Here is a 26363-nt window from a genome sequence, read left to right as displayed (position 1 = left end):
ACACCTACCTCTAGTGTTGAATCTTTCTCAGCAACACAGCTTGTTTCAAAAAAATTCCCACATTTGAATGCTAAATATCACAACATTAACTCATTATCATTATGCTATAAAACTACACATCAAATTGCATACCAAACAGTTTAAAAATAAACTTAACTTTCCAATTAACTTTGAATATACCAAAATAATATCAAGTAGCACGTTCTACAAGAGAGCTGGGGCTCAGGCTGAGAGAGTTGAGGTTCTTCAGCTTGGAGAAGACTCCAGGGGGCACCTGAGGTACCTGAAGGCGCCTACAGGAAAGCTGGAAAGGGACTTTTTATAACAGCATGTAGCAACAGGATGAGGGGAAATGGCTTTAAACTGGAAGAGGGTAGATTTAGACTAAGTATTAGGAAGAAATTCTTTGCTGTGAGGGTGGTGAGACACTGGAACAGACTGCACAGTGAGGTTGTGGATGCCCCCTCCCTGGAGGCTGGATGGGGCTTTGAGCAATCTGGACTAGTGGGAGGTGTCCCTGCCTATAGCAGGAGGTTAGAACTAGAGGATCATAACGGTCCCTTCCAACCAAACCATTCTACGATTCTTGCCACTTGCAATTTCTTGAACATATTTGTTTTACTTTTTAAACGCTTTCTTCAGCAGCTCTGAAAGAATACTTCATTGAAAGACCTTGTCATTTTTTCCACCTGAAATATACAAGCTTCCTTTACTCAGCCTCATTAGTTTTCTAAATCTCCAGATGTTTTGTCATACTTTGTAAGAAAATGCATTGTGGAGTTAAAACAGGAAAAGCTTTCTAGGTTGGAATCAAGTTGGCTTAATTTTTTCCTCATCTTACCTTAGATGTGGCAGGAGAGAACTGCATGTCTGAAAGAGACTGTTAGAAAAGGAACAGAGGAGAAATATGATGATCACAGAGGACATCGCTTTTTATCTGTTTTTTTTTTTTTTTAAACTCTTAAATAGAAATAAGAAAGTATTCGTCCAAAAATAAGTCACTCAGTTAATAAAAATGACTGATCCTAATTGATCTATCAACAGCTTCTAATGCATGCTGAATATATCACTCAACATTTACAGCCCAAACAGCCAACTGAGGTTCATCCATATTCATGTAGACATATGAGCGTATCTACTACTGCAAGAAGTAATACTGACGTGGAGAAAAAAAATACACAAAACATTAGCTTTTTTTCAGAGCATCCATGAAGACAACTGGAGACTTCAGAAAAGTAATTACTTTTATATTACAGCTTTATTTCAAGCACTGATTCTTCCTGGATACAATTTATACATTTTGCACTACATATATACATTTATGGAATACTTTTCAAATTACCCCTAAGTAAAATATATTAGTTGTCTTAAAAGTATTCCAGCAATAGTTTCACCAAGTTACATTTTGCTGAATGCTAGTTGAGAGCACTGGAGGAAAAAAAAAAAAAAAAGGAAAAGGAAATGCTTTGGCAAAACTTCCATAGTGATACTTCGTCATCCATTTTTATTCCAGTATCAGTCAAATAGATAGGAGAAAACATAAACACAATTCTACTGCTTTACTGAAATATAATTTAAAAGAATGCAGATTTTTATTTTTCAAAGTATGTGGTCTTAACATTTGATTTTCAGCCAGTCAAAAAAAAACAGCCTGCTGCTCCTCAGTGTAAAATGGTGCAACACGTTTTTGAAACTTGTAATTGCATTGTAGGGATGGTGACTGTTAAAAGTTCCTGGCAATCCTAGAGCCAGTGTCAAAGTAGGAGGACAGCCAAAAGTATCAAAACAGAGAAAAACAATACAGTCATTGAACTGCACACATTGAGCTTCTAGGAGGATTAACACTTCTCGTCACAGGCTCCTGACTGTAGTTGACAATATCTGCTTTCACCACCCTCTGTCATAAAAGAAAAAACACAGCAATAATCAGAATCAAAATACAATACTGATGCTGGCAAACTGCTCAACAGATAATTTACTATGAAACATAGAGAGGAAAAAAAGAAATTGTGCAAAACAGACACTGTTCAGTTTTCTTCAGTATCTTACAGGAAGTCTGATCAGGTGCTATTTTCTCAATCTAAATAAGTCTACTCATACTGAAGGGAAGGAAGTGCCTTGGCAAGTTTTCTTTACAGTTTTACAGGGCTAATACAAAGCAGCAATGCAAAAATCAGTGAAAATAGTTTTTCCTCCACGAGAGCTGTTTCGTATGTAAATAATAAAACAGAATTTTACAAACACTATGGCATGCGTTCTTTCAGAATAACTGCCTATCTTAACCAGAAATTGTAGGTAGTTCATCTTTGCCTCTTTAAGCAATTCAGAGGAAAATACAGACAGAATTCAAAGCAAATTCAAATACAAACATCCTTCAAAAAAAGCTTAACTAGGCATACAGACCAAAGACTGAATTAACATAAAAAGAACTTCTGTATAACATAAATATTCATTTTCTGTTTAAAAATCTAACAGATATTACCCGTTCTATTTACAAAGCATTTAACAGAACTGTTGGTCTCTCCTACATGGGGAGAGAGATAAGAGATTCCAGTCTTCTGTCCATTTTCATTTTAGGCAGCAATGTAACATTTTGAATTTTACAACACTGAAAGCCCTTCTTAATACTATAACACGAAGTATTACAAAGTTTCTATGAACTAAGGAGTTATTAGAAATGCCTCATAAGCGTACACAAAACTTCAAATTAATATACTAAGCATAATTGCTGCTTACAGATATAAAATACATTACTTCTAAGAGAACCTACTGTAGACATTATTTCACGTAAAAGCAGTGCAGCTTGGAAAAAAAAACAAACAAGTGCTATGTCAATACCTGAACTACTGCATTGAGCAGACTTTGCTCTGGCAGTTGGAAGTGCTGTGATGTTGGTTACCTTCTTCAGGATAGTTCACTATTTCTGCCCTGACAACATGCTGTTAAATCATGTACCAACATAATGGATAGAGGCGAAGGAGAAGAATGCAAAAAAGAAAAGAGAAGGGAAAAAAATGGAAAGATTGATCAGTAGTTGAAAAGGAAGAATGAATGACATAAAAGGACAGTGCAGAAACTAAAACAAAGTGCATTTCTTTTCAGGCCCTATACAGAACATGAACGTATCTAGCAGAAAGCACCACGATCAGCATCTGTTTTCATTCTCAGGCTTCAAGGACATGCGCTTTCAAAGCATCAAAGTGAAATATTCATGCATATAATCAAAAAAACTTATTGGAGGAAGAGAAAGGATAGAATAAAAGGGAAGATAATTCAGTGCAAGATGACAATGGCCTCTTCCTTTAAGCCTAACGTAAATAAATTTTATAGTAGTCAGCTTTCCTACCAGCAACTGTAACAAGTGCATTAGAGGTATGCGTGTATATATAGCTTTCACACTATAAAACTGGATATTAACCAAAAACTAGTGACAAATTAAAACCACACATCAAAGTGCTGCCAGCTTTGATTTTACTTCATAAAAAGAAAGAAAAACACATTCATTTTTTTTTCCCTAAAGTCAAAACAAATCTATTAAAAGCTTTCTATTAACAAAGCATTTATGCAAAGAGGAAAAAAAAAATCATAAAACTAGCAAAAAATTACGGAGAAGGTCTGCTACGGAAAATATGCCAAATTAGTAACTTTTTTCTTTAAAATTCCAATTTTTACACAATGCATTTTTAAAGTTAAAACAAATGGATAAATGAATTTATGTCACTATTTTGAAGGAAACAATATGTAAACTGGATTATGTGAACATATAAGCAGTACACGTTAAAGATTACTTCTGTAAATAAAACCTTATGTCAAACAAATACTAGTAATTGAATTGCCTGGTAAAGGATCTGAATTTATTAGCTGCTGATGTATTCTTCTTAATTGATCACATTTGTATTATCTTATCTAGTAGACAACACTTGTGATTTACTAGACTCCTGGCCTGATGTTATCAAGGGAAAGGTTGCTAAATCCCATGTAAAGCGGTAGTAGGGGTTTCAGCATTAAACAGTGTTATCTGACCTCACAGGACCTAGTTTTGTCATACCAATCTTCTGACTAAAGCCAAGGAAAAATATCTTGCAATCAGTAGGCAATTAATTGTTCCTCAAAACATTGGTCTAAATCCCATCATGTAAACAAGGCTAGGTTAGTGATCTGTGTTTAGGCACACTGTAGCAAAAAGCTGACTAACATAAATGACAAGGATTTTCTAAAGGAATTTCACATGTTTAAAAAAAATACATTGCAGCATTTATTTTATTAACTTTATGGTAATTAAAAGCTTTGAGCCTCTTCGTATCTGTATCTATGCAAGTCGTATCTATAATTGCCAAGGTTCAAATCACTGTCAATAATGAGAAATAAATGTACTTGGTGCAGGTGCTCCAAATTCCCAATCTGACTTATCTGCCAAATATTTTATTGTACAAAGCTGGCACATGCACACCCTCATTTCTTGAGCTGGCATGTAGCTAAAGAGAAAACTACAAATCACTTACAAAAACGCTACCTCTTGCCAATGCCAAGGAACAAAGCTACACCCCATGCGGTTTTTATACTATGGTTGAAAGTAAAAAATACAGAAAGAAAAACATTTGATTAGTAGAGGAGCTATTTCCTCAAATTTCATCAGACCCTTGTGATTTAAAGGAGAGGAATTCGAGGGCTGAAAATAAGTCAGAATCTGCAAATTTCTGACTTTGGAATGGTTCCATTTCAAAAACAAGTTCCAGTCACACACAAACAGTAATCGATTCCTTTGTTTCACCACAGTTTTGACTAAATAAAGGTTTGATTAACAGTCATCTCAGCATGTTAACAGACAAGATTTAGTAGCTCTAGCTGAGATAGTTTAAAAACTTACCACCCCCAAATGTCTGTTCTATTCCTCTGCTGGAAATCACTGCTGCCAAAGGAGAGCTGGTGGAATGTAACATGTACTTGCACCTCATCCGCTTCAGCACAAAGTCTGGCAACTTCACTTAAGAACAACTTTCATCAGCAGTTTGAACTAAGCTGTTGAACTTGACTCTGATGTGGCCAAGGCACACGATCATCTTCCATTTTCTGATTCTGCTGGGGGAGCGATAAATTCCAGCAAAAGGGCAGTAACAAATACCTCGGGTTGTATTAACATCTTAAACTGCTGCAGCTGTTTTCTCACACAATGTATGGTAAATAGTTCAATTTCTAGGGCTTGTTCTTGCACTTAATTAACAGTTTAGCAGTTAATTTGAAGGGGGACCAAGACCCCATCTATTTTTCACAAGGATTTCGGTAGTTCTGCCAGTCATCAAAGCTCAGAAGCCACGAGTCAAGCCCCACAAATTCATACAAGTTGAAGTAGTGTGCTTAGGGTTCTTATTCCTTACTACTAACCACAGGTGAATGACTTCGACAATCCTCCTAACGACTGTGACAACTGGAATTGTTTTTTTAAAGAAAAGAAATATGATCTTCAGCCACAAAATCACAAGTGCTAGAAATAATTTATAAGAGTATTCTCAGCATTAGACAATCAGCAACCATGAAGAAACATACAATAAATCATAAATTATTAATCATTTCACTGTTGGTGTCTCACGCAAATTCAGTATTTCGTGTTATTCTTTGTTATCACCTAGACTGAATGAAGACATCTGATGTTCTTTGAGAAACATAGAATCAGAATATCTCAAGCTGGGAGGGACTATAAGGATCACCGAGTCCAACTCCTGGCTCCACAAAGGACCACCCAAAAATCAGACCATATGTCTGAGACTGTTGTCCAAAAGCTCCTTGAACTCTGGCAACACAGAGACGTGACCACTGCCCTGGGGAGCCTGTTCCGTGCCCATCACCCTCTGGTGAAGAACCTTTTCCTAACACCCAACTTGACCCTCCCCTATTGCAGCTTCATGCCATTATACTCAAATATACTCAAGGAGAAACCATCTCATTTTTTGAAACAAAGAAACCTCACATTACACAGAACACTGAAAATTAAAAGACAAGATCCTGGAAGAAAATAGTGCACACTTGTAAAACTAAAATGTGTTTTACTCTTTGCTCAAAGATGAAATCAAATACAACACTTGCAAATTAACTGAGTTAAGCTGCACTTATTCTTGTGTTTTGTTCCTTTTATAGCACCTATTTATCTATTTTTATAGTCTAGTTGGTTGAGTAGTAAACACCTAGAAATGTTAAGGAGCATGTTCACAAAGCTGTTCTACAATTTAAGGAAGTCTAATGCCAATTGGAGAGAAATTAAAAAACAAACATCTCCCCTCCCTCTTCCATATACACACATGGAAATCTGTATCTATCACGCAAACTATTTGTAGTAAACCAGGAATCATCTAAAACCACCTCCTCCCACCCAAAAGATCCACTCCATGCTTTTGAGCAACAGCATCTATGCATTACTTCAGTAGAGCTTTTCCACTGCAGACTAACAAATTTCTCTCAAGAAATGTCCTTCTGTTCCTCTCTCTGAGGCTATGAAGCTAAAGTTTTCTTTTTCCAGCTTTATGCAGACTTTCCCTTTCCTATCTTAAGAACTGACCAGAGTATGGAACCAAATACAACAATGAAACTTAAGCTACAGACAACAAGACAAATACTTAAATACAATTCCCTTTGGCTTCTCACTGACTTAATTTTGAACAATTCCTAATGCCCAATCAAAATAGCATTCTGAAAGGGAGCAAACCCTATACTGTTAGCACAGTATTATCGCTTATTCAAAGCAAATTAAAACTGTGCTCCATTAGAAGAATCTTGGAAGAATCTTGTTTCTTTAGAGCTCCCACTCTCTAGCTACACACAGCGTATCACCATGGAGAGACTTCTGCTGTACCTGAATGAGGAAACAATGAAATTTCTATCGACCTCCACTGACTGGCTTTGCTTTTTCTTTTGTTGTTGCTTGTGTTGTGTCTGGATTTCTTTCTTTTATTTTTATTTGGATTATTTCTTTTTAAATCACTACAGCTTAGATTCACATTAACAGTAACATGTGGGCCACAGTGAGTATTTAGTCTATGCATATTAACTTAGTTATTACTACCGTAATTTGCATAATATCAGCTTTGTCCTATCCACATTGTACATTCCATATGTTCAACACCACTAAAAATTGTGATTATTTATAATAAGGTAAGAAAAAGTCTACTTAAAGCCAGCACCAGTTCAACTAGAAAGTTGTGCGTTCTTCAGACAAGTCTACACAGAGGTTCTTACCTTAAAAACGGACACTTTCTTTGCAAAGCCACAATACTCTATACAACCTCCTTTCTCATATTCTGAATTCAAGGTATTTGCCTACCTATCTACAAGTTTACTTCTGAGTTAGCAGGACACAACAGAACAGGCCTAAGACTACTGCTTCAGTGCAAGCTAAACAGTGCAAGAAAAATTAAGGAGCTCTTTATGTGATTAATTATTCACATACAAATCATTATACAGTTCAGAAAAATAGGTGAATGGTGCCTTAGTAGTAAAAAAATATTGAAAAGACACTCAATATTTATTTACCTATAAATCATAGCTTTTGGAATTTTTTTTTCCTTTGCTTGCTAGGCATTCACTCTTAAGTATATTTTGCCATTTTACTATTTGCAATACAGTTTTCTAGCTGACCACTTCAACACAGATTGTAAACACTGAAGTGGTGAAACACTTTCAGAAATTACATATTTATTATGTATTTCAAAAAGCAGGAGACCAACCTGTACACAATATGTGTTCTGTGTCATTGGTTTGGTTTCTTTTATTAAACTTTTTGACTTACTTTGGGGGTACTCACTTAATGTTAACAGCATCTAGTAATTCTAGAAGACTGTGACACAATCTCAGCCACTTTTTGGTTTAATAATTGTAATCCTAAATATCATTACATAGTAAAGATTGCCTCAGTAGTTTGCTTTTGAGGTTTCTGAAATGGTTTTGTGTAAAATCTTTTGGTTTAAACCTATGTGCTCACAGTCTTCCTGGCAGGAAGATTATATTTAGAAGCAGGAACCTGGAAGGAGGTGGTGGTAAGGGAAAAGGGGTTATATTGGAAAAGCTCTTGCTTGTTTGCTGATTTGAACAATTAACACACTTTTTTTCTCCTAACATCCACTGATTTAAATAAATAACATCCAACTCCAGTAACTACAGTTAAACAAAATACTGAAAACATTTTTCCCCATTAATTTAAAATGACATAAAACTGCTCTCATTAGAAATATTTTGCATACAACTATTACATTAAATATTCCTTTCAGAAACAGTAAAAAACTCTTACATTTCAAAGGAAGACATGCAACAAGGTTTTGACGTGCATTTGCTGTATTCACACCTCTAACTCACTACTAGCCAATGTAAGAGGATGGGAGATATGCTTCTTGATGACTCCCCACCTACTGCTGGGAAACACTGTCCTGACTCAGTCCTTTCTTACTGCACGAGAGATGGCAGAAAATCCTACAACTCAATGCAAAGAAAAGAAACCACAAAGTCCAAAAGCAAAAAACTATGCAGTTCCTTTAGGAGGAGATTATTTGGGACTGGCACAATAAGAAAAATAATTTTAGATGGCAAGAAGCCATATTAGCTACCCAAACACCCGATACCACAGGACTGTATGCAGTCAAAAATGAGTATACTCAATCAGAAAAAGATTTGTTTCTCATTTGTACATGAGAATGTACAAGTAGGAAATAATGTTCTTACACGGAGACAAACAGACCTTACTGAGGAAAGCATCATCATCCTGCATTATAAAGGCACACAATGAAGACTAAAATCTGAGATTAACCAACCAAAGGACATCAGATAGTTAATTCTTGACTCTGTAACTTACAAATAGTATTTTTTTCCTGTATGTCTACGCTGAACATTAGAACATTTACACCTGCAGAAGCTTATGCCTTCTATCTCTTAAGCTTTGAGCATTATAAAATCATTTTCGTATGTAAAGAATTGCAAAACAAAGTTATCATAAACACAGTATATGGTATCAGTGTACAGTAATTTATGTACATATAAGAGCACCTTTCATTTTACCTGCATATGCAAAAATATAAAGATGTTTTGATTTTTAAGGAATTTTTAAATGCACTACAAACAGCTCTCAAACTATTATTTTCTTTAATTTTTTGAACATGCATTTTATTGCTTCAGCAAGTTTATCATGATGGATAAAAAATCATTATATTTTTAAAGAAGCTGTTGTGACAGTAACCAACTGTCTCTAGTAGAATGTGTGCAGTTTGCTTTAAAGGATAGTTATTAATTTTCAACATGATTTGTGGGTTTTTTTCTAAATACTGAATAAAATACTAAACAAAATATGTGTTTGTGGAAAATTACCTGTGATTGTTCCATTTCTGCTTTGTTTAACTTGATGCCAAGGATGTCAGCAGCAATTCTCTGAAAACACAGGAAAACCTATGGAAAAAAAAATTAAATCATATTTAAATGATTAAAAACAGACATCCTAAAAGTGCTTTCAAATACATCAAACAGATCTTGTACTGTAAACAATGAGATATAGAAAATTGTGACCTGTGCAAAACAGATCTGAGGACAATCTCATCTGGTACATTCAATTTTGTTTAAAATTTGGGGCAAATAACTCAACAATGGTATGAGGAATGAACAGTATGCTAGATTGTTAAGCAACACTTCTACTATGCCTCCAGAGGCTTAAGTTTAAACAAGCTTTTACACAACCCACCTCTCAAATACTGCTCTCAGTGCTATAAAATATGAATAAGGGTATTCACTCATGTTTAGCACAAAAATATTTTACCAGTGTATTGTGCAATAAAGATGTAAATTTCTGAAATTCTGAACAACTGAATTGTGCATCAACAGCACCAAAATCTCTGCTGCACATGTTTCAAAAACATTATGAACATCAAATCCAAGCAATGACACATTTGTTCGGGAGTCTTACAAACAATTGTATGTGTTACACTGAACAGAAGTATCTAAGAAGTAAGCAAAATGTGGCATGGCATAGAGCAGCCTAGCTGTTAGACTTCAGATGTAGTTTGACAGATAACATTGGGTGGGAAGGCTATCTTAAATAACTCCTTTATCTCAATACAGTTCACCAATCTTACTGTTTAGGGAGCTGCATTTTAAATCTGATTAAAGAACACAAAAGATATTAAACAGGAACAGTTTAAGATTGTACTGCTGCTAAACGCACCGTATTGTCACCCTGCACCTTACACTCCGTCTGTGAGGCTGTGCAACTGAGCACACAGCCTAACCCGCCAGCCTACAATGCTCTTCACCATACAGCTGCCACTCCAGAAGGTAAGGCCTGTGGAAGTGTTATCAGTCATCTCCAAGGAAAAATTAAAAAAAAATAAAAAAAACATTCACATAATCTTTTCTTACAGCTCAGATGGAAGCTGAAAATGAATGAGTGGCACAACCAACAAGCCACTGTAGCTTCCAGAATCATGTTACTTTCTCTCAACTACCAGGTCTAGCATCAGCTTACTCTGCTAAAACCCATACAGCAAGGAAATGGGCAGATCTTTTCCAGAGACCTGCCCAACCAAGCTCTCCAGTGTAGTGAACCAATCACCTGCTACAAGGAAGTTGCGTGCACAAAGCACCAGGTGGGAGCTCAGTGCTCTATTTCCACAGTTCAATGGAGAGTATGATGGTTAGTCTTTCACGAAGTTTAATTCTCCTCTAAGGAGACATTCTGATTTTTCTATGTATATAAAATTATCTTTTGCAAATGAGTCTGTTGGAAAGATCTGAGGTAAACAAAACATATCACTTCATCTACCTTAATCGAGCATGTAAGACTCCTCTAGTCTATACCCACAGCAGCCACGGAAGGTCTCTCCTTAAATCACTGTCCAGGGCAAACACCCTGTCTTCCCTGCACAGCTACCCAAATACATGAACCGCAGTGACAGTGGAAAGAGTTAATTCAAACCTATACTGAAACTAAAAATGAACTACTGTAAACTATTCTTCATACCTTCTTTTGTCAGTAGATATTTAAACAGAAAGTTCTGGTTAATGCTTTTAGGTACATTCAGATTTACTTTTGTTTTTAAACAGTAAGTTAAAAAAAGTGCAATTAGCATATACAGTGGGATGCTGCTGTAATTCATGAATTACATCATCAATTAAAAACACATAATAAAGATTCCTTCTTAATTTGTAATGTTAACTACATCCATCTTATAAAAACTACTACTTTACCACAAAATGGTTGTCTCCTTGAGAAAGGAACACATTTCATCATATGCAAACTTCACTGCATGAAGTATTGTAAAATTTTTCTTCTCTTTCTAACATAAGAAAAACATTTTCAGACTTTAAACAAAAATTCCTGCCAAAGATTTAACACAAACTTTAAGGAAAATCAGGATTCACTGCATTTGTGTCAGCAGTATAATACAATAATTACACAAATTATAAAATTTGGCAGTCCATTGTAGAAGTAATTGAGCTTTCATCAAAGATCTTAAAACAACCAGTGATGCCATTTGTGTTACAGAATTATGCTTCCATATAATTGGACATGGTCTTACTGTTCAGTAACACTAAAATAAAGTAAGTTATGTTGTCTGTGTGAGACAGAGACAGAAACTTCCTGTTTTTCACAGGAATCACGAAGTCATTAGGCATGTGATAGAAATCAAGAAAAACAGTACAATGTGGTTTCATCTGACTGATACAGTCAACTAAAAGAGAACTTTTTCTTCCATACACTTCCAACTAAAACAAGAATCTAAGTTAGGTCTGACATAAATGATCATTCTAAAATATGCTCTGCAAAGCATTACAAATACCAGAAAGTTCAAGTTTGAATGAACCCGCAGAGAGAGCGTCTTCTGGCTCAGAACCTGTATTAAAAATTTTGATTGTAACAGGATCTTGTGAATTTATCAACTGTTAAAAGTTTTCGTGTTGATGCTCTATAGATGAGACTTCACCTGTAACAAAGGCTGACTGCAAACAGAGATCCAGCAGGCCTCATTTCTCATGATTATGTGTAAACCAGAGCACTTCCACACTAAGATCTATACTTTAAATCACAAATCAGATGAAAAGATACTGTAATTAATAAAGAACATATACATTCACAGAAAGATTAATAAGGATTTTATTTTTCTTACTTACAGAATCTCCTGTCTTGGCTGACACAAAGTGGCTACTGAAATTGTTTTCCTGACAAAATCGCTGGTGCTTGTCAACTTTCACTGTGCGCATATGCTCCAAGTCAACTAGAAGCAAGTGGAAGAAAAAGATTACTACAATAGAGTCTCTTTATGTAGCTATCTGTCTTAGAAAACTCATTCACTGGAAATACATCAGATGTTATCTTATTCTTTGCAGAGGTATGCAAATGCATGTTTCTTTTTATAATCATGTCAAAAATAAAGAAATCACAATTAAAATTGTACAATCAAATGTAAGAAATTCTTATCTGATCTAAAGGAAAAAAATATTCCTGGACTCACGCAAGCAATTTGTAACAAGTTTCCCACTAACTACATGCAAAAAAAATCTGAGACAATTAAATTTTGTGTACTTTTTTTTTTTTTTTTACAAGTATGATGTATAATGATAGTCCAGTGTAATCTAGAGACACATAGAGTTCACAAAGTACATCTGAAACGAGTTGTAAATAGCTTACTGCAGAATGCAGTAGAGCAAAAACATTCACTATAATAAAAAAATGAACTGAATAAAAACATTGATGGCTAGTTATTTTATATGAAGTTTTCAATTCCACGTTCCAGCGCATTTTCATTTTTAGCATTTCATAACCATTGGAAGCAAAGTAAAACTTTCAAACAGTATTTTATGTTAAAAAGTACTTGTTGCCTACAACACAACGTGGAACTCAAGTCTTGCACAGGTTTTATTGTGCACATTCCAGTTTTTCCAAATCTGATCCTAAGGTAACTGGAAACTATATTGAAAAGTTTCTCTTTTTATTGCATTACAGTTCCTATAAGGGTGTTGACTCTCTGCCGTCAAATTATAAGGCAAATATATTCAGAAGGATTTAAGGACAACCAGGCTCTTTGAGTCAATACAGGAAAAAAAAACTTAAACTGATTTCCTGAGGAAGGGACCCAACTGACTTGTAAAAACTTGTAAATTTGCAAATCTAGTAAGCCTGCATAATAGTGTCATTTGATTATCAGCTGAAAAAAATGCTCTCATACTACATAAAAGGCTTTATTTTAAAATGATATTGGAGGTCTTTAATTTGTAGGCTCTGGAGATTTTCTCTTGGAGATTTTTAGTCTAACAGGGGATTCCTACACCCCATTTATACTGCTTACTTTGGTTAATGTGGAGTTTCTGCCACATATTACTGTTCCTCGCACATCAGTAAGGCCTTGTTTGTAAGAACAGGCCTAAAATCATCCAGTTACCACAGGCATTAATTTGTGAAGGACTAAAATACTAAGCTATTAACACTAACATTTGTAGTACAGTACTTCATCATATTAAATGTAGAATGTAGAGTTTTACAAAAAATAGGAAGAACAAACACATTTATTAAGATAAATCCCAAAGTCGGTATAGTCTTTGTAGCAGCTGCTTAACTTCTTTCTCTAAAAATAACTACCAGGAGAGAGCTTGAACTGAAAGACCGAAATGCTTTTAAGAAAAAAAAAATACAGCATATTGCCTACGATATACGATATACGATTATTAGCTATGAATTTTACTCTTCATATATTAGCTTTAAGTGCAGCTTGAAAAACACAACACTATGATTACTCTTTGGGGAAAAAAATCAATATGTGTTTCCTTTATTTTTATTTAACAAGGTTTTAAAGGAACCTTAACCTCACCTTCAAATTTCACATCACTGTTTCTTCAACTGTATTGAAAGTCCAAAAGTCAACACACAATTACAATTAAAAAGTCAACCATAGATCATATTTACACTATATCTCTGTTAAGACCATGGCATACTTATGTAAACCTATAAACACAAGCTCACAAGTAACAATTTCTCTCAACCTCTCTTCCCCAGGAAGAAAAGAACAGAGGTCACAGGAACAGTAGAGCATACAAAAGGTTAATGAATTTTCAAGAAGAAAATGTTCTGCCTTCTAAGAAATCATACCTCAAAATGCTTCTTATTTTCTAGTTGAGGAAATACTAAGAATAAAATATGGTCAGTGGAGCATATATTTTACTACAGTAGAGAAATTAAAAGCGTGGAAGATCCTAGTATCTAACAGCCAAAGTAAAAATCAAGGTAAAATTGTGTTTCTGAATTTGGTGCAATTCTCAGTTCCACTTCCCATTTAGGAGTATTTCAACTCATGCCATCTGAATTTTGGGCAGACTGCTGTGAACTGTGCAGCTACTGTTACAGAAGATAACTGCCAGTAAGTGTCCACGTGCACACACTCAGCCCACAGTAAATGCAAGTCAATTCATGTTACAAACATTAGCCCCTGGTGAAAGAGGTCACAGTTTTAGTACAAGAAAAAGATTTCAAGTGTTAATAAATATTTAACTATGAAAAGTTGCGGGGCACAATCGCAGACAGTAACTGAAGATCACCTAAAATGCAGTGAATAATTACCCTCTAGTTCTTTTTTGATTTTATTTTTATTTCTTTGAACATGATGTTGGTCAGCTAAATAAGCAGAATTCACAGCTACCAGGACATAACCCTTGTCCAGCTTGTATTAAGATACGTCAGAGGAAAACCTTTAGGAGGGATCTGGAGGAGAAAGCTTGTTTTCCGAATAGATTGTTTGTAAGAAATGTAGGAACTTCATAAGGAGAAAAAAAAAAACACAAAAAAACCTAATAGTTGGCCAATGCGGGCTGGTATGATGAATCACTTAGCAGCAGGAATAGGTGTCTTTGGGATGAAGGATGATATGAGGATGTACTGAAGCCATGAAAAGTTTAAAGGCAAAGACAAATAACTTTTGGCTAGAAAGAAGAGAATCATACATAAATACAGTTTGATTTTATAAACCAGGAAAATGATTTTGCCGAATGTTGTAAATGACTAGATAACATTGCACTTGCCAAGAAAAAGGAATTTCAGCAATTACAATGCAAAAGATGAACATTTTAACCATGGTAATGGTTATGATAGGCCATATCTAATGGAGGTCACAAAAAAAGATTTGGACATAGATCCATCACAAACATTTAGAGAAAGGCCAAAAGAGACAGACATTTCCATGCCAGATGGTTCAGTCACCCTACTCATCTGAAGTGAATGAGGAAGAAGACAATAGCAGGATTAATAGCTCTGTTTTACCGCAGATAATTTGATGGCTAGAAACCAGAAGGAGACGTCAAAAGGTAATTCAAGGATTTTGTTTGCAAAGGAAAAAGAACTTTAACTATTCACAAATAGTGAAATCCTAAAATACACGAATATTACGAACTGTTACTTTGGTTCTAGAGCTTGGCTACAAATTGTGCTATCCTTATCAATAAATAATATTTTTTGTTCATTAAAAGCTAAAGCAAGTCCCAAATGGATAAGTTCTACAGAATATAGCAAGAACATTTATTTGGTCTTTGTCACAGTTTTATCAGTATTCCACATACTGATAACAAAAATCATAAAATCATGACAGTCTTCAAGCTTGTCTGGTGGGAAGAGTCACTTCAACCAAGGCTTACAAAATAATTGTGGCTTCTTAAGTAACAGACCTACGTGTGTAGTATGTACAGATATCACATAAAGATACCAACACAACAAAAATAGAGTGGAAGTTCATGAATGACTTCCACTTAGCCAGAGAGATGCAAGTGAAACTCTCCCCTCACAGAAGAAACTACAACAGCATCTGTGGTAGCAAGAGATAAGGCTCACTATAAGACTTGCTTCTCACAAACTCTGGAGAGTTCAATCTTGATTTGTAGGAGACTAAAAATAGATCCAGAGAGGTGAAAAAAGAAAAGTCTGGATGTCCCTCTCACGGAAGTCCCAAATGCTACATCCAAAGCATTGCTGAAGGCATGACATGAAAGAGGTAAGAAAAAGACTGCAGACTCTAGATAAGAAAGAAAGTCAAAGAACATCACAGTCTCCTTGGAGGAGCAAGTGACAATTGAAAGATAACAAGGACATAACTGTGGGCTTAAATTGACTGGAGAGATTTGATTAGCTCAAATCTTCAGGTGACGTAGAAACAATATTTTCATCGTTCTTCAAACTGCTGATATACATCACTTAATTGCAGTGAAAAGCTGATAGACAATGCTACATTCAAGAGAAGAGAAAACAGTAGATGAATATTTTAAATAATTGTCTGCAAGGCTAGAAATGATATGACTGGTAAAAATTCTGAGCAAACTCTTGAGACGGTATAAGTAATCTACTGTAAGTCACATTCCTGTATAACTTTACATGAGAAATTAGGAGTAAGCCACAGACATTTTAGTTTTTGGTTAGCAGCAAGGGAATGCAAGGACACAAGAAAGTGTGTAATTTACAGTCTCCACTACACATAGCCATTCAACAGCAATTCAGTCTCAATTGAAAAGTTCTGCTATTTTTGTCTTGAGATTCTCAAACTACTAATGCTAAACAAATTAACATTACATGTATTTCTCTTATACTATTTAACTGCATGTATCATTCCTCTAAGATAATAGGCGCTTGCGAGAAGTCTCTGCTGGTGGGTCCATACTAGTTCAGGATGCTATGCTTCCATGATTCCCATTTCAATACAACACAGGTAAAAAACCAGTAGCCAGGCAATGTAAATACTGGCTTGTTTCACCCCTTCCACTAAAATGAACTACCACAAAAACAATTAGCTCACTAGAATCGCTTCAAGTAATAAAGTGTGATATCAAATCCCAGGGCTGTTTTGTCTTAAAATTATGGTAACAGTAAATATGTATAACAATAGTTACAACACAACCGGGACAGACAAGAAGCCAGTAAGCACTTTAAAGTATCATTAATCACTGAAGTGATGAATGTTCTGGTTTCATCACCTTTCAAAATGCCAGAAATCTAACAGTAGTTCATTTTTATTTAAATATTGTTACCCAAGCAACTGCACATACTCTAAAATACACCAGAACATCATTTATGCAGAATGTAAAGGCTGCTACTTGTGCTATGTACGTGCCTTTCCCGCAGGACTGCCAGTGTCCTCTTTCATAACATCACTAGAGAAGAGTTCCATGTAAATTTACAGTGTTTCTAAAGTCAGAAAGCATCGATTTTTGCAATAATCTTCCTTTCAGGTAATTTTGGAAGAACATGAATACATAACTAGAACAGATACTTCCAAGCAGCTGAGAAAATAGTGACAGTACTTGTTCAGCATGTCATAAACAGCTGAATGGCATGCATAATGCATGTTAAGCAAGTCTGAAAGTAACAGTTTGCTGGCTTTTCTCCTGGATTGTGAGATTACATTTACAAAACTATAAGGCACTATATGGTTATTTTACTTATTATTCCAGTGACATAACCATTTGCTAAAGCATCCGTATGAAACTTTAAAGATACAGTTCAGAGTGTTTCAGTAAAAGGATGCCTCCTCACCCAAATCTGAGTCCTTCAAAGCTTGCAAGTGTAACAACTACAAGGCAATCTGTTATAAAGGGCCAGTTCTTCATTTAAGCTGAACTTACTTGTTGATGTTTACTGTATTTATCATTAAAATCTGTACTAACATAAATGAATTCACAACTGCCTTGCTTCATAATTATCACACATATTATAACTTTCATATTTTAAGGTAATTAAGGGTAGTTTGAAAGTTATGAGTAAATATCTATATTAATCTATGGTAGTGCACAAAAATATATTCTTTTACAGTATGCTATAAAAACGAAATACAAATCTTTCTGCAAAGTATTCGCAGCTGTTCACACAAGGTATACAATTACATAATGTTTAAATAATGAGCTATCACTATTAGCCCACACAGACATGACAAGTAAAATGCTTTAATAATTTATTAATTTGATTTACATGTGCTTAAAATTATGTACATATTTTCCCTCCTGAAAATCTCCAGGGTCGTAAAAAAAGGGGGACTGTATATGGTGATTTTTTCATCCTATTTTTGTTATAATTTCAGCCTCACTTCTTAAGAACAAACCAAGCTTGAGCACCTGAAAACCTAACGGAGTCATGAAGACATTTATACAGTATTGTCTTCATGCAGTATCACTGCTCAAGAAGCAGTCAGTTTAACTGGGGAGTGTAAAGGTACTGCTTCACCTGTGCAAAAGCAGAAGTGCCTGAGTAGGGGAATAAAAAGGGGATTTCTATAAGATTTTATTCCAAAGAATAAAACAGAAATCCTGATGCATACTGGGAGCAGCTCTAGCCACAAAGAGTCCCTCTCAGGCCTCCTCTGCCATAAACAATACTACACAGCTTCTTCTAGTTCTGCCATCATTCCAAAGAAAATAGGGAAAAAAGCAACAAAAACCCTCCCCAGCTTTTTATTGCCCAGATACCAGTAACCTACTGCTTTCCCACTAAAGAATAGAGCTAGTTAATTAAGCCTTTATTTTCCATGAATATTTGAATGGGTTACTTAGAACTTCAAGCAAGTGCACTTTCATTTTTTAATTAGACACAAAGGCTCTTTCTGTGTAAATAATAAAATTATCTGATATAATATTTCTGATCTAGTTATGACTAATTAGTAACTGATATAATACTGTAAGAACTAACTAGAATTATGCCAAAATTATAATTAATTCATCTGAAAAATTGCAGCGAGTCTGCACTACTATCAAACTTAAACAGTTTAAGATCTAGTTTTTTGGGTTTTTTTAATCAGTTTTGACACGGTACTTTTCAATTAATTTTGCACATACTTTTCAAGAAATTTAAGCATAAACGCCAGAATACAAACTGCAACTTTTTGTAGCTAAATTTTTTTAGTACTTTCAATCTTTTTCTCACACTAAAATTGTATAGCTGCCAAGAAAAGAAAACTCTTTCGTGGAAGTCCTGAAAACTATACCACGACTGTGATTTAAGGAAGCTCAACGAAATATAAATATAGTTCCAAGTACAGATTTTCTCAGTAATTTTTTTAGGTTATCAAGAAAACATCTAGAGTGTTGATCTGGTTATACTCATGTCAGACAAACTACATGTCACATTAACTACCTCCAGGAAGTTACTCCAAACACAAAATAAACTGTTTATGCCCCTTCTCAGATAGATAGCATGACAGATTGTTATTAGTTGAAGACAGATGAAATACATTAATTTGATTGCAAGCATGTGTTTACTTTCTCACTGTCATGTACACTCTGCTGCTGATGCTTCCCTATGAGGATGTAGTAACATATCACATGTTATATTAGAAGACTTGCTAAGGGAGAATAATAATAGCTGGTGCTGCACTTTAATACTTAAAACACTATACTTAACGTTTCCAGCTATAACAGGAAATCACTGGTTCCAGAAAGCAGAAAAAAGATAGCTTAAAAACTCTTGTGATTTACACAAAGCATCTTAACACTTCCTCCTCTAAAAAACTAAAATTATCAACAAATATGTATGTCAATTACTGAAGAAAAATATAACCTTGTAAATGCCAAATACATGTCCAGAGCTCTTGCAAAACCAAAACACAAATTTCTACAGAGACAAGATAAAAAATGTATGCTCAATATGGGGAAAATAAAGTGGACAATTTCCAAGTCTCTGCAGTTAAAAGCACAATAGCATCTCGCCCTTGAAGTGAGGTTTCCCTGTTTTCACGTTTACCTCCTGTGGGCCTCCATTTACTTGTGCAGAATCTATTTGGAATTCTCTTTCTTCTCAAAGAACAAGGACTCAAAATCGGTAATGAGCTTCTTAGCATAAGGGTAAATCACACAGTAAAATCAGGTCAACTATTCTAATATTTTTTCTAATTAGTAAGTAATAAGAAATAATGTGTTTAGCATGTCAAGTTCTCTTTGATTTATATTTAAGGTGGTAGCTGCTGTGTTTACATTAAGTTTCCTACATAAAAATATGCTATATTAATTGCGACTTTCAAATATTGGTAAACAATAAAGGACAACAGCATTTTTTCCGAAGCTCAAAAAGTTCATTTGGATTGACATCTCCAAGATTTAAAACAGATTTCAGCCCACTGAAACAATGGGACAGGATCCTCGCCTAGCAATAAGCATGTATAACGTTTGGTAGATGACAGGTCATTTTTTAAGAAGATATGTTAACCTTTGCAAATGCAAACAGCAGGCATCTTTTCATACCGAAGTAAATTTTTTTTCAAGGAGAGGGGGAAGAAAAAATATTATACACCCAAGTTTCTTTTCAAAGCTAAGATGATAGATGAATGATTTACGCAGCTTGAAGGGACAGTTAAATAGAATAAAATAATATTTTTTTCTCAGCTAGACATTTCCCACTTTCATTTTTTCAATAAATTCTTGGCAGAAATTTTTGCCACCATTTTTCATTTGACTGAACAGAGTAAGATCACACTGATAGCTACTATGTGATACCCTCTGTTAAGCACTGATAATCCTTATCCCTACCCCTAATGAAGATGCTTTTGGAAACAAGGAAAGTAGTCAAAAAAGTATATTATGAAACAAATATACAAATGAAGTTATAGCATTATCTTGCAATTAAAACATAATTAGAACAACTCTTTTTGCTTTGCTTTTTTTTTTTCCTTCCTTTATGAAAGGGTATCATTAGGGCAGAGAAAGCAAGAGAGGAGGAAGAAAGGCGAGTCTTGAAGTCATCTACTTATCCTGCAACTCAAGTGACTATGTACCCTGAAGATACATCTGTACTGCAAAGAGCCATCGCAAATTGATCAGCAAGTTAACTTTAAATGCATTAATCTGGGCACAAGGAGCATAGATGCAGCATCACAGACCTCTGTGCAGATTAACTTACCATGCATCTCTGTTTACTGTCTGCAATACACATCTATACAAACACGCCTTTAGGGTAAGTTTCACGCTTCAAGTGGGACTATGAATGAAAGAACATGAAACGCTTTTCCTGCACAGTGTTATGGAGTATGATCAGCCTGGCCTGTGCAGATTAATGCCTTCGTCTCTTAAAAGCATTACCTCACAGGGCTTAAACCCTCTTTAATTTCACACCTTGGGTTAATTAGTTTTTACCTTCTGCAAAGAAACATGTGCTGAGATTATAAATTACTCCTGAAGTAAGACTGCTCACTATTGCTTTTTATCTAGCCAGTCAGATTCTGACACAGGCCTTATCGTCATCATTTATAAAAAGTATGCAATTACAGATAGTTTGCTGCCTAATTCTTTTCCGAGTAAATTAGGCAAACGATATTCTTATTTTTACAAATGAAAAATGAAACATGAATGAAAAAATAAACATAAAGCCTTGCCTAAGATCACATGAAGTCTCACTGAAGCATAGTTTTACTGCTTTATGCACTAAATAGACTTTCATCTTCTTTAACACTTGCATTCAGGCTTCCTAACCCTTGTGCCAATGAGGACTGTAATAAAAAGGAAAAAAAACTAATTGTTAAGTTAAAGCTGTTAATTTGGAATCAAATGTCTTTACAAATTGCTATTTCCTTAAGAGAAGAGAGTAGCCATACCAGGAGAACACCTCCAGCTGATTTTCCTTACCATATCAATCTGGTTATACAATCACTGGGCAGCCACAACCATCAGCACTGCATTCAAACGCAGCTGGGAATGACCTATTTACCAAATAAAACTGAGAAAGCAAAACAAAACAAATCAACTTATATTCACACACACCAGAACCAGGGATGCCCAGCAACAACACATCATACAAAGACAGGATGTGCAAGTCCCCTCGGGCCCACCCTGACACACTGGCAGAACACAATGAAATGGCTAATGGAATTAGCAGTGATACAGTAATAGCATTATGGTGACCATGCCAGAGACGTGGCAATGCCATTAATTAAGCACTGAAACTCAACTACAACACAGATAAAAATATGTAATAATTATTTTGCATTTGTGAAATTCCAACTGCAGCATTTCTTTTCACATTCTTAGGAAGTTTCTACAAGTAATATATACAGTATTTCATTCTTTTTCGTACCAGCATCCTTCAAAACGACAGTAACTAAGCATAAACACTCAAAAAATCAAGTTGCAAATGGTATTTCATTTTTCTAATTGCTAGTGTTTCAGCAATATTTTAAAGAATAGGCTATGCCATTTAGAATCTGTATTTTCTCTCACAAACATAATACTGCCCTATACAGAACAACATACATAAGTGTAACATTATTTGATCATAATCTTGTAAGCAAATTTTAACATTACGACTGCAATATGCATTTTTAAAATGTTCGTATGAACTCTGGGCAAATTCATTTCATTGTATCAAAGAAGTTTGTTGCTCTTTAGATTACATTTCAGTAGTAGTTTCCAAACTTTCCAATGCTGAACTTTAATAACTGACCCAAGCATTATGAAACAAAAGTTGCTGGCAGAAAAAATAATAACAGACGCTTCTTCCAATTCCACATGAAAATTTTTGATTCAGGATTACTGAAACAACAAAAAATGCTTATATTCATAGAGCTGATTTACGTGTGAGAAATTGATGGATTCGATAGCTTTTTTCATAAAATAATTTCCCTCCTTGTAATATAAATATAAAAGCATTTTAAAAATCTGATTTTTTCATTAGTTCAGCTAGAGATGTTCTACGTCCTGGTTCATTTCATGAACTCAACAGAATGTAGAAAATATATTACTGCACTGATTACTGAATTATGATTACTGAAATTCAAAGCTGAGTGATCTCTTTTTACATGTTGTTTAATTACCTTAGTTAAGACATGAAGTTGTAATGTAGCAAACATTCAGAAGATGGTGCTAGTCCAATGTATCTGCAAGCCACAGATGGATCAGCTTCTCCTCATCTCTCAAATATTTTAATGAATTTTGATGTACCTACCACCTCATCACAGAATTCATCAATACCAGGACAAAGTATAGTTTCCTTCAGTTAAATGCTAAGACCATTACTAAAGGTCTTCATCGGTCTAAAATTCAAAGATTTAGTGGATCGACAACCAAAAAATAAACTTATAATTTCATAAATAGAGGATTTTAGGAAGACTTATATGTTTCTTAGATTCTAGCTGCAGTCATTCTCATCTGTCTTTTACAGGCAGCAACAAGAGCTTCTGGCGATAGCTTCAAAACGTACCAACGCCAGCATCAAAGCTCAAAAACTATTGCCACTCTATCTCATTCCTGGTTGTTCATTCCCACTTTCAGGCCACAAGGCCCTGTTCGCTTCTCACCTGCTTAGGAGGCCATGCAGCTCGCATGAGATTACAAAGCTCAGTGAGCTGATCCACGATAAAAATAGCTGTTTCCTTTTTGCTACATTCTTTTTAACGCAGATCAAGCCACCAATCTGATTTCCCACAGGGCAGCGGTGGTAACTTCAAGCTGTAAACTGGCTTCCTCGCAAAACCGACATCATGGAACTACAGCCTCGGCAGCACCAGAAGGCTGAATCCCTGTCAGCATTCAGAAGGGCAGGCAAATTAGAGTCAGTCTCACTACTGAATATGGAAAAGTAAATATTTCATGTTATTAAAGAGGCGCATTCTCCTTATTAAGGAGATTAGGTGCAGTTCATTATTATATGGCTGGGTTTTCTTGTATTACACTGAAGTGTCTGATACATTTGCAGTTTCATCTATACTTAATCATGCTACAGCATTTTGTAAACTAGGTACAGTTGGACGAGTCATTTCTTCCAAAAATAGGAAATCCTGACACACTACAACATCAACCAAAGAGCTTTATCCTTTATATAGCAGTTCCTGAAACAGTTATCTCAATGTAATATAATTCACAAAGCCATAGAGATGAGCTATAAAAAACTTCTTATTCCTATAAAAAGTATTTACCCAGTAATTAATACCTCCCCACAGGACCAACTCCAACATTCTCAATGGGTCCTGCTGCACTCATCTATATATACCATTTCAACTGGAATACTTCTGTTGATTTCAGATCAGCCATGTTATAAAGCTGGCTCCCCTCTCAGGTGTGACACTTTCATCTGATGCTCTCAATTACTTGCTCCTAACAGAACCAGCCCAGGTCACTTCCAGGGCGCTTCCATGCCTGATTTCATTGCTGATTCCAGAAAATGCAATAATGGGTTGGAGACACTTTGAGTTTCTCCTACAGACCCCTTTGGGAGCTCTCCCACAACAAAAATTATAAGTGAACATGAAGTCATTCACCGGGATATAAAAACAAGCCATAAATGTTCAAAGATCAGGCCAAGTCAGTATTATTGTTATTATAATAAAACTCCAGCATTAAGCAATTTCAGACATCACTTCAGTTCTTCTTCCAAACTTTTTCCAGTGTAGATGCAAGACTGGCACATATTTGAGTGAAATTACTCAGTTACTAGGCAATTTATTACTGCTTAACTGTTCCATGTGTATCAAATCCTCTTTGACAGCAGCCCAGCTTTTCTTCCATTTGGAAGCTTTTGTACGTAATTATTACCAAGCCAAACTGTTTTCAACTGGCAGTTAAAGAATTAATAGTACAACTCAACTTCATACTAAATTAGATTTAATAAGAAAAGACTGCTTAGTAAAGAAATATAACATACTTTGATTAGTATAAACTGAGAAAATAAAATCATTACTGATAGTAAACTTATTAGCTATTTCTTAAACTGACCAAGAACTGAATTCAGACTATTTACCAGACAGTAGAAGTAAGACTGTGCAAATCTTTCACATTTGCCATCTCACATATTTTAATGTCACTGATCAGTCAATCAGGTTGAAATAAAGAATTTCCCTCAACACATCTATCAATAAGTGATACATCATGGTACATGCAATCTGTTCTCATCTCCAAGTCCAAAAGTTCATTAACTTAACCAAAAACTGAGATATTAATGAAAGATGTAAAAGCTCTTCTACAATATTTTTTATCTCCTTTTTCTCCATCAAACTAAAGACATCAATTAGTTGATAAATTAAAACAGAACACACTGATATTGTCATTTTACAGTATTAACCAGTCTCAGCTGAGCAAGTGGAACTAACTCCTCAAGGTAGCTACAAAGGACTGAAAGAAACTTTGTTCGACACTTAAAAAGCTATGTAATACATAAACGATCCAAAGATACAAGAAGAATTCTCCAATCATTACAGATCTAACAAATTAGCATCTATACTCTCAGAGCTACTTTGGCCACTTGGCTGTGCAGAGCCATCCAATTCCTTCAGACTCTACTACTCTCCAGCAAAAAATTCACTTAAAGAAAGGTTCAGTGGAAGAGGATGGCCTGAAATTAGGATTAGAAGAAGTAGTCATTTCTTCAGCAGTTCAATTGCAAGTCAAATGGATGGTCCTGGTTTTCCCTCTGCTACTGGCCAAGCACCTGCAAATCTTCTCTTGTGACAGCACCATCACAGTGTAAAATAAATCCATGAGTTCATTCAAATAAGAAATGTTCCCTTTGCTCTGTTCGGTTGAGGCTGGATCAGTGAACTGAACCCTCTGTGAAGTACTACTTTTGGCAAAAGCAAAACTGGGTTAAATCAGTTGTGAAACCACTTTCTCAGAGTTTGAGTGTTCTGGAGACAATTGAGAGCACTTGAATTTGGACACATGTATGCGCTCAACTTTTTTTTTTTAAACCAAAAATTACTTGAATTTGAAAATATTAAGCAAGTTAAGGTTCATCTGAGACTTCTTTGCAAGTTTTTTTTTTCCTATAACATTCTAAAACCAAAGAGGATTTTAACAGTTTCTACTTCATTTGATTTTTACTGAAATTAGAGAAAAGCAATCAGCTACACCTGACTTACAGGGGAATTCAGATGCTGAAAGTGTGTTTTTCCGTATCATTTGGTTAATCAGAACATCAAATCATTCTTGGTTTACACCCAATCTACTTATTATACTTAGGAGCAATCAAGGATAAACCACACTTCCTTTGCTAGGTGTGAAAAGGAAAAGGAGAATATGAGTCAAGAAGTTAATATCTTGGAGTTAAGTAATCCCAAGATATTATCTATTAAAATTTTAGCATAGCCCTGATGATTTCTTACTTTCTTTGTGACTTAACACACTTTTTTCTCTTTTAAAAGTATGTTAAGAGGGTATGGGGGTTTTGCATGCATAATTCCTACAGCTTTGGCATTAGCTAGTGGCTAGGCAGCCATGTCAAATGACAGCCACGCTGAACTTTCGACCTGAATACTGAAGGCACAAGTGTGGAAACCCCAACATAAGAGCTAACAGCATAACAAGGCAACATACCTAGCCAGTTTAGTGACAGCACCGCTTAGCACAGGTCATAATCTGCTGAGGTTAAAAGAAAACAAACACCTCAAAAAAAAAAAAAAAAA

At 35.2% G+C, this 26363-nt stretch overlaps 1 protein-coding gene across 2 annotated transcripts in view; it reads right to left on the bottom strand.

Annotated features, from left to right (window-relative positions):
• Window positions 1482-26363, bottom strand: part of RAB28 (RAB28, member RAS oncogene family) — a 62515-nt gene continuing 37633 nt past the window's right edge. Inside the window, exons 5-7 of one of the 2 annotated variants that reach the window (XM_021395753.1) lie at window positions 12136-12239; window positions 9343-9420; window positions 1482-1897 (exon numbers count right to left, since the gene is read on the bottom strand). In XM_021395753.1, the coding sequence (XP_021251428.1) occupies window positions 1805-1897; window positions 9343-9420; window positions 12136-12239 (275 nt within the window). In that variant the 3' untranslated portion in view covers window positions 1482-1804. The other variant, XM_021395756.1, reaches the window with a different exon arrangement.

The sequence above is a fragment of the Numida meleagris genome, chromosome 4 (genome assembly GCF_002078875.1).
Source record: "Numida meleagris isolate 19003 breed g44 Domestic line chromosome 4, NumMel1.0, whole genome shotgun sequence".
Lineage (NCBI taxonomy): Eukaryota > Metazoa > Chordata > Aves > Galliformes > Numididae > Numida > Numida meleagris.
Note: the sequence above shows the minus strand (reverse complement) of the source record. Positions and strands in the feature narration are given on the sequence as shown.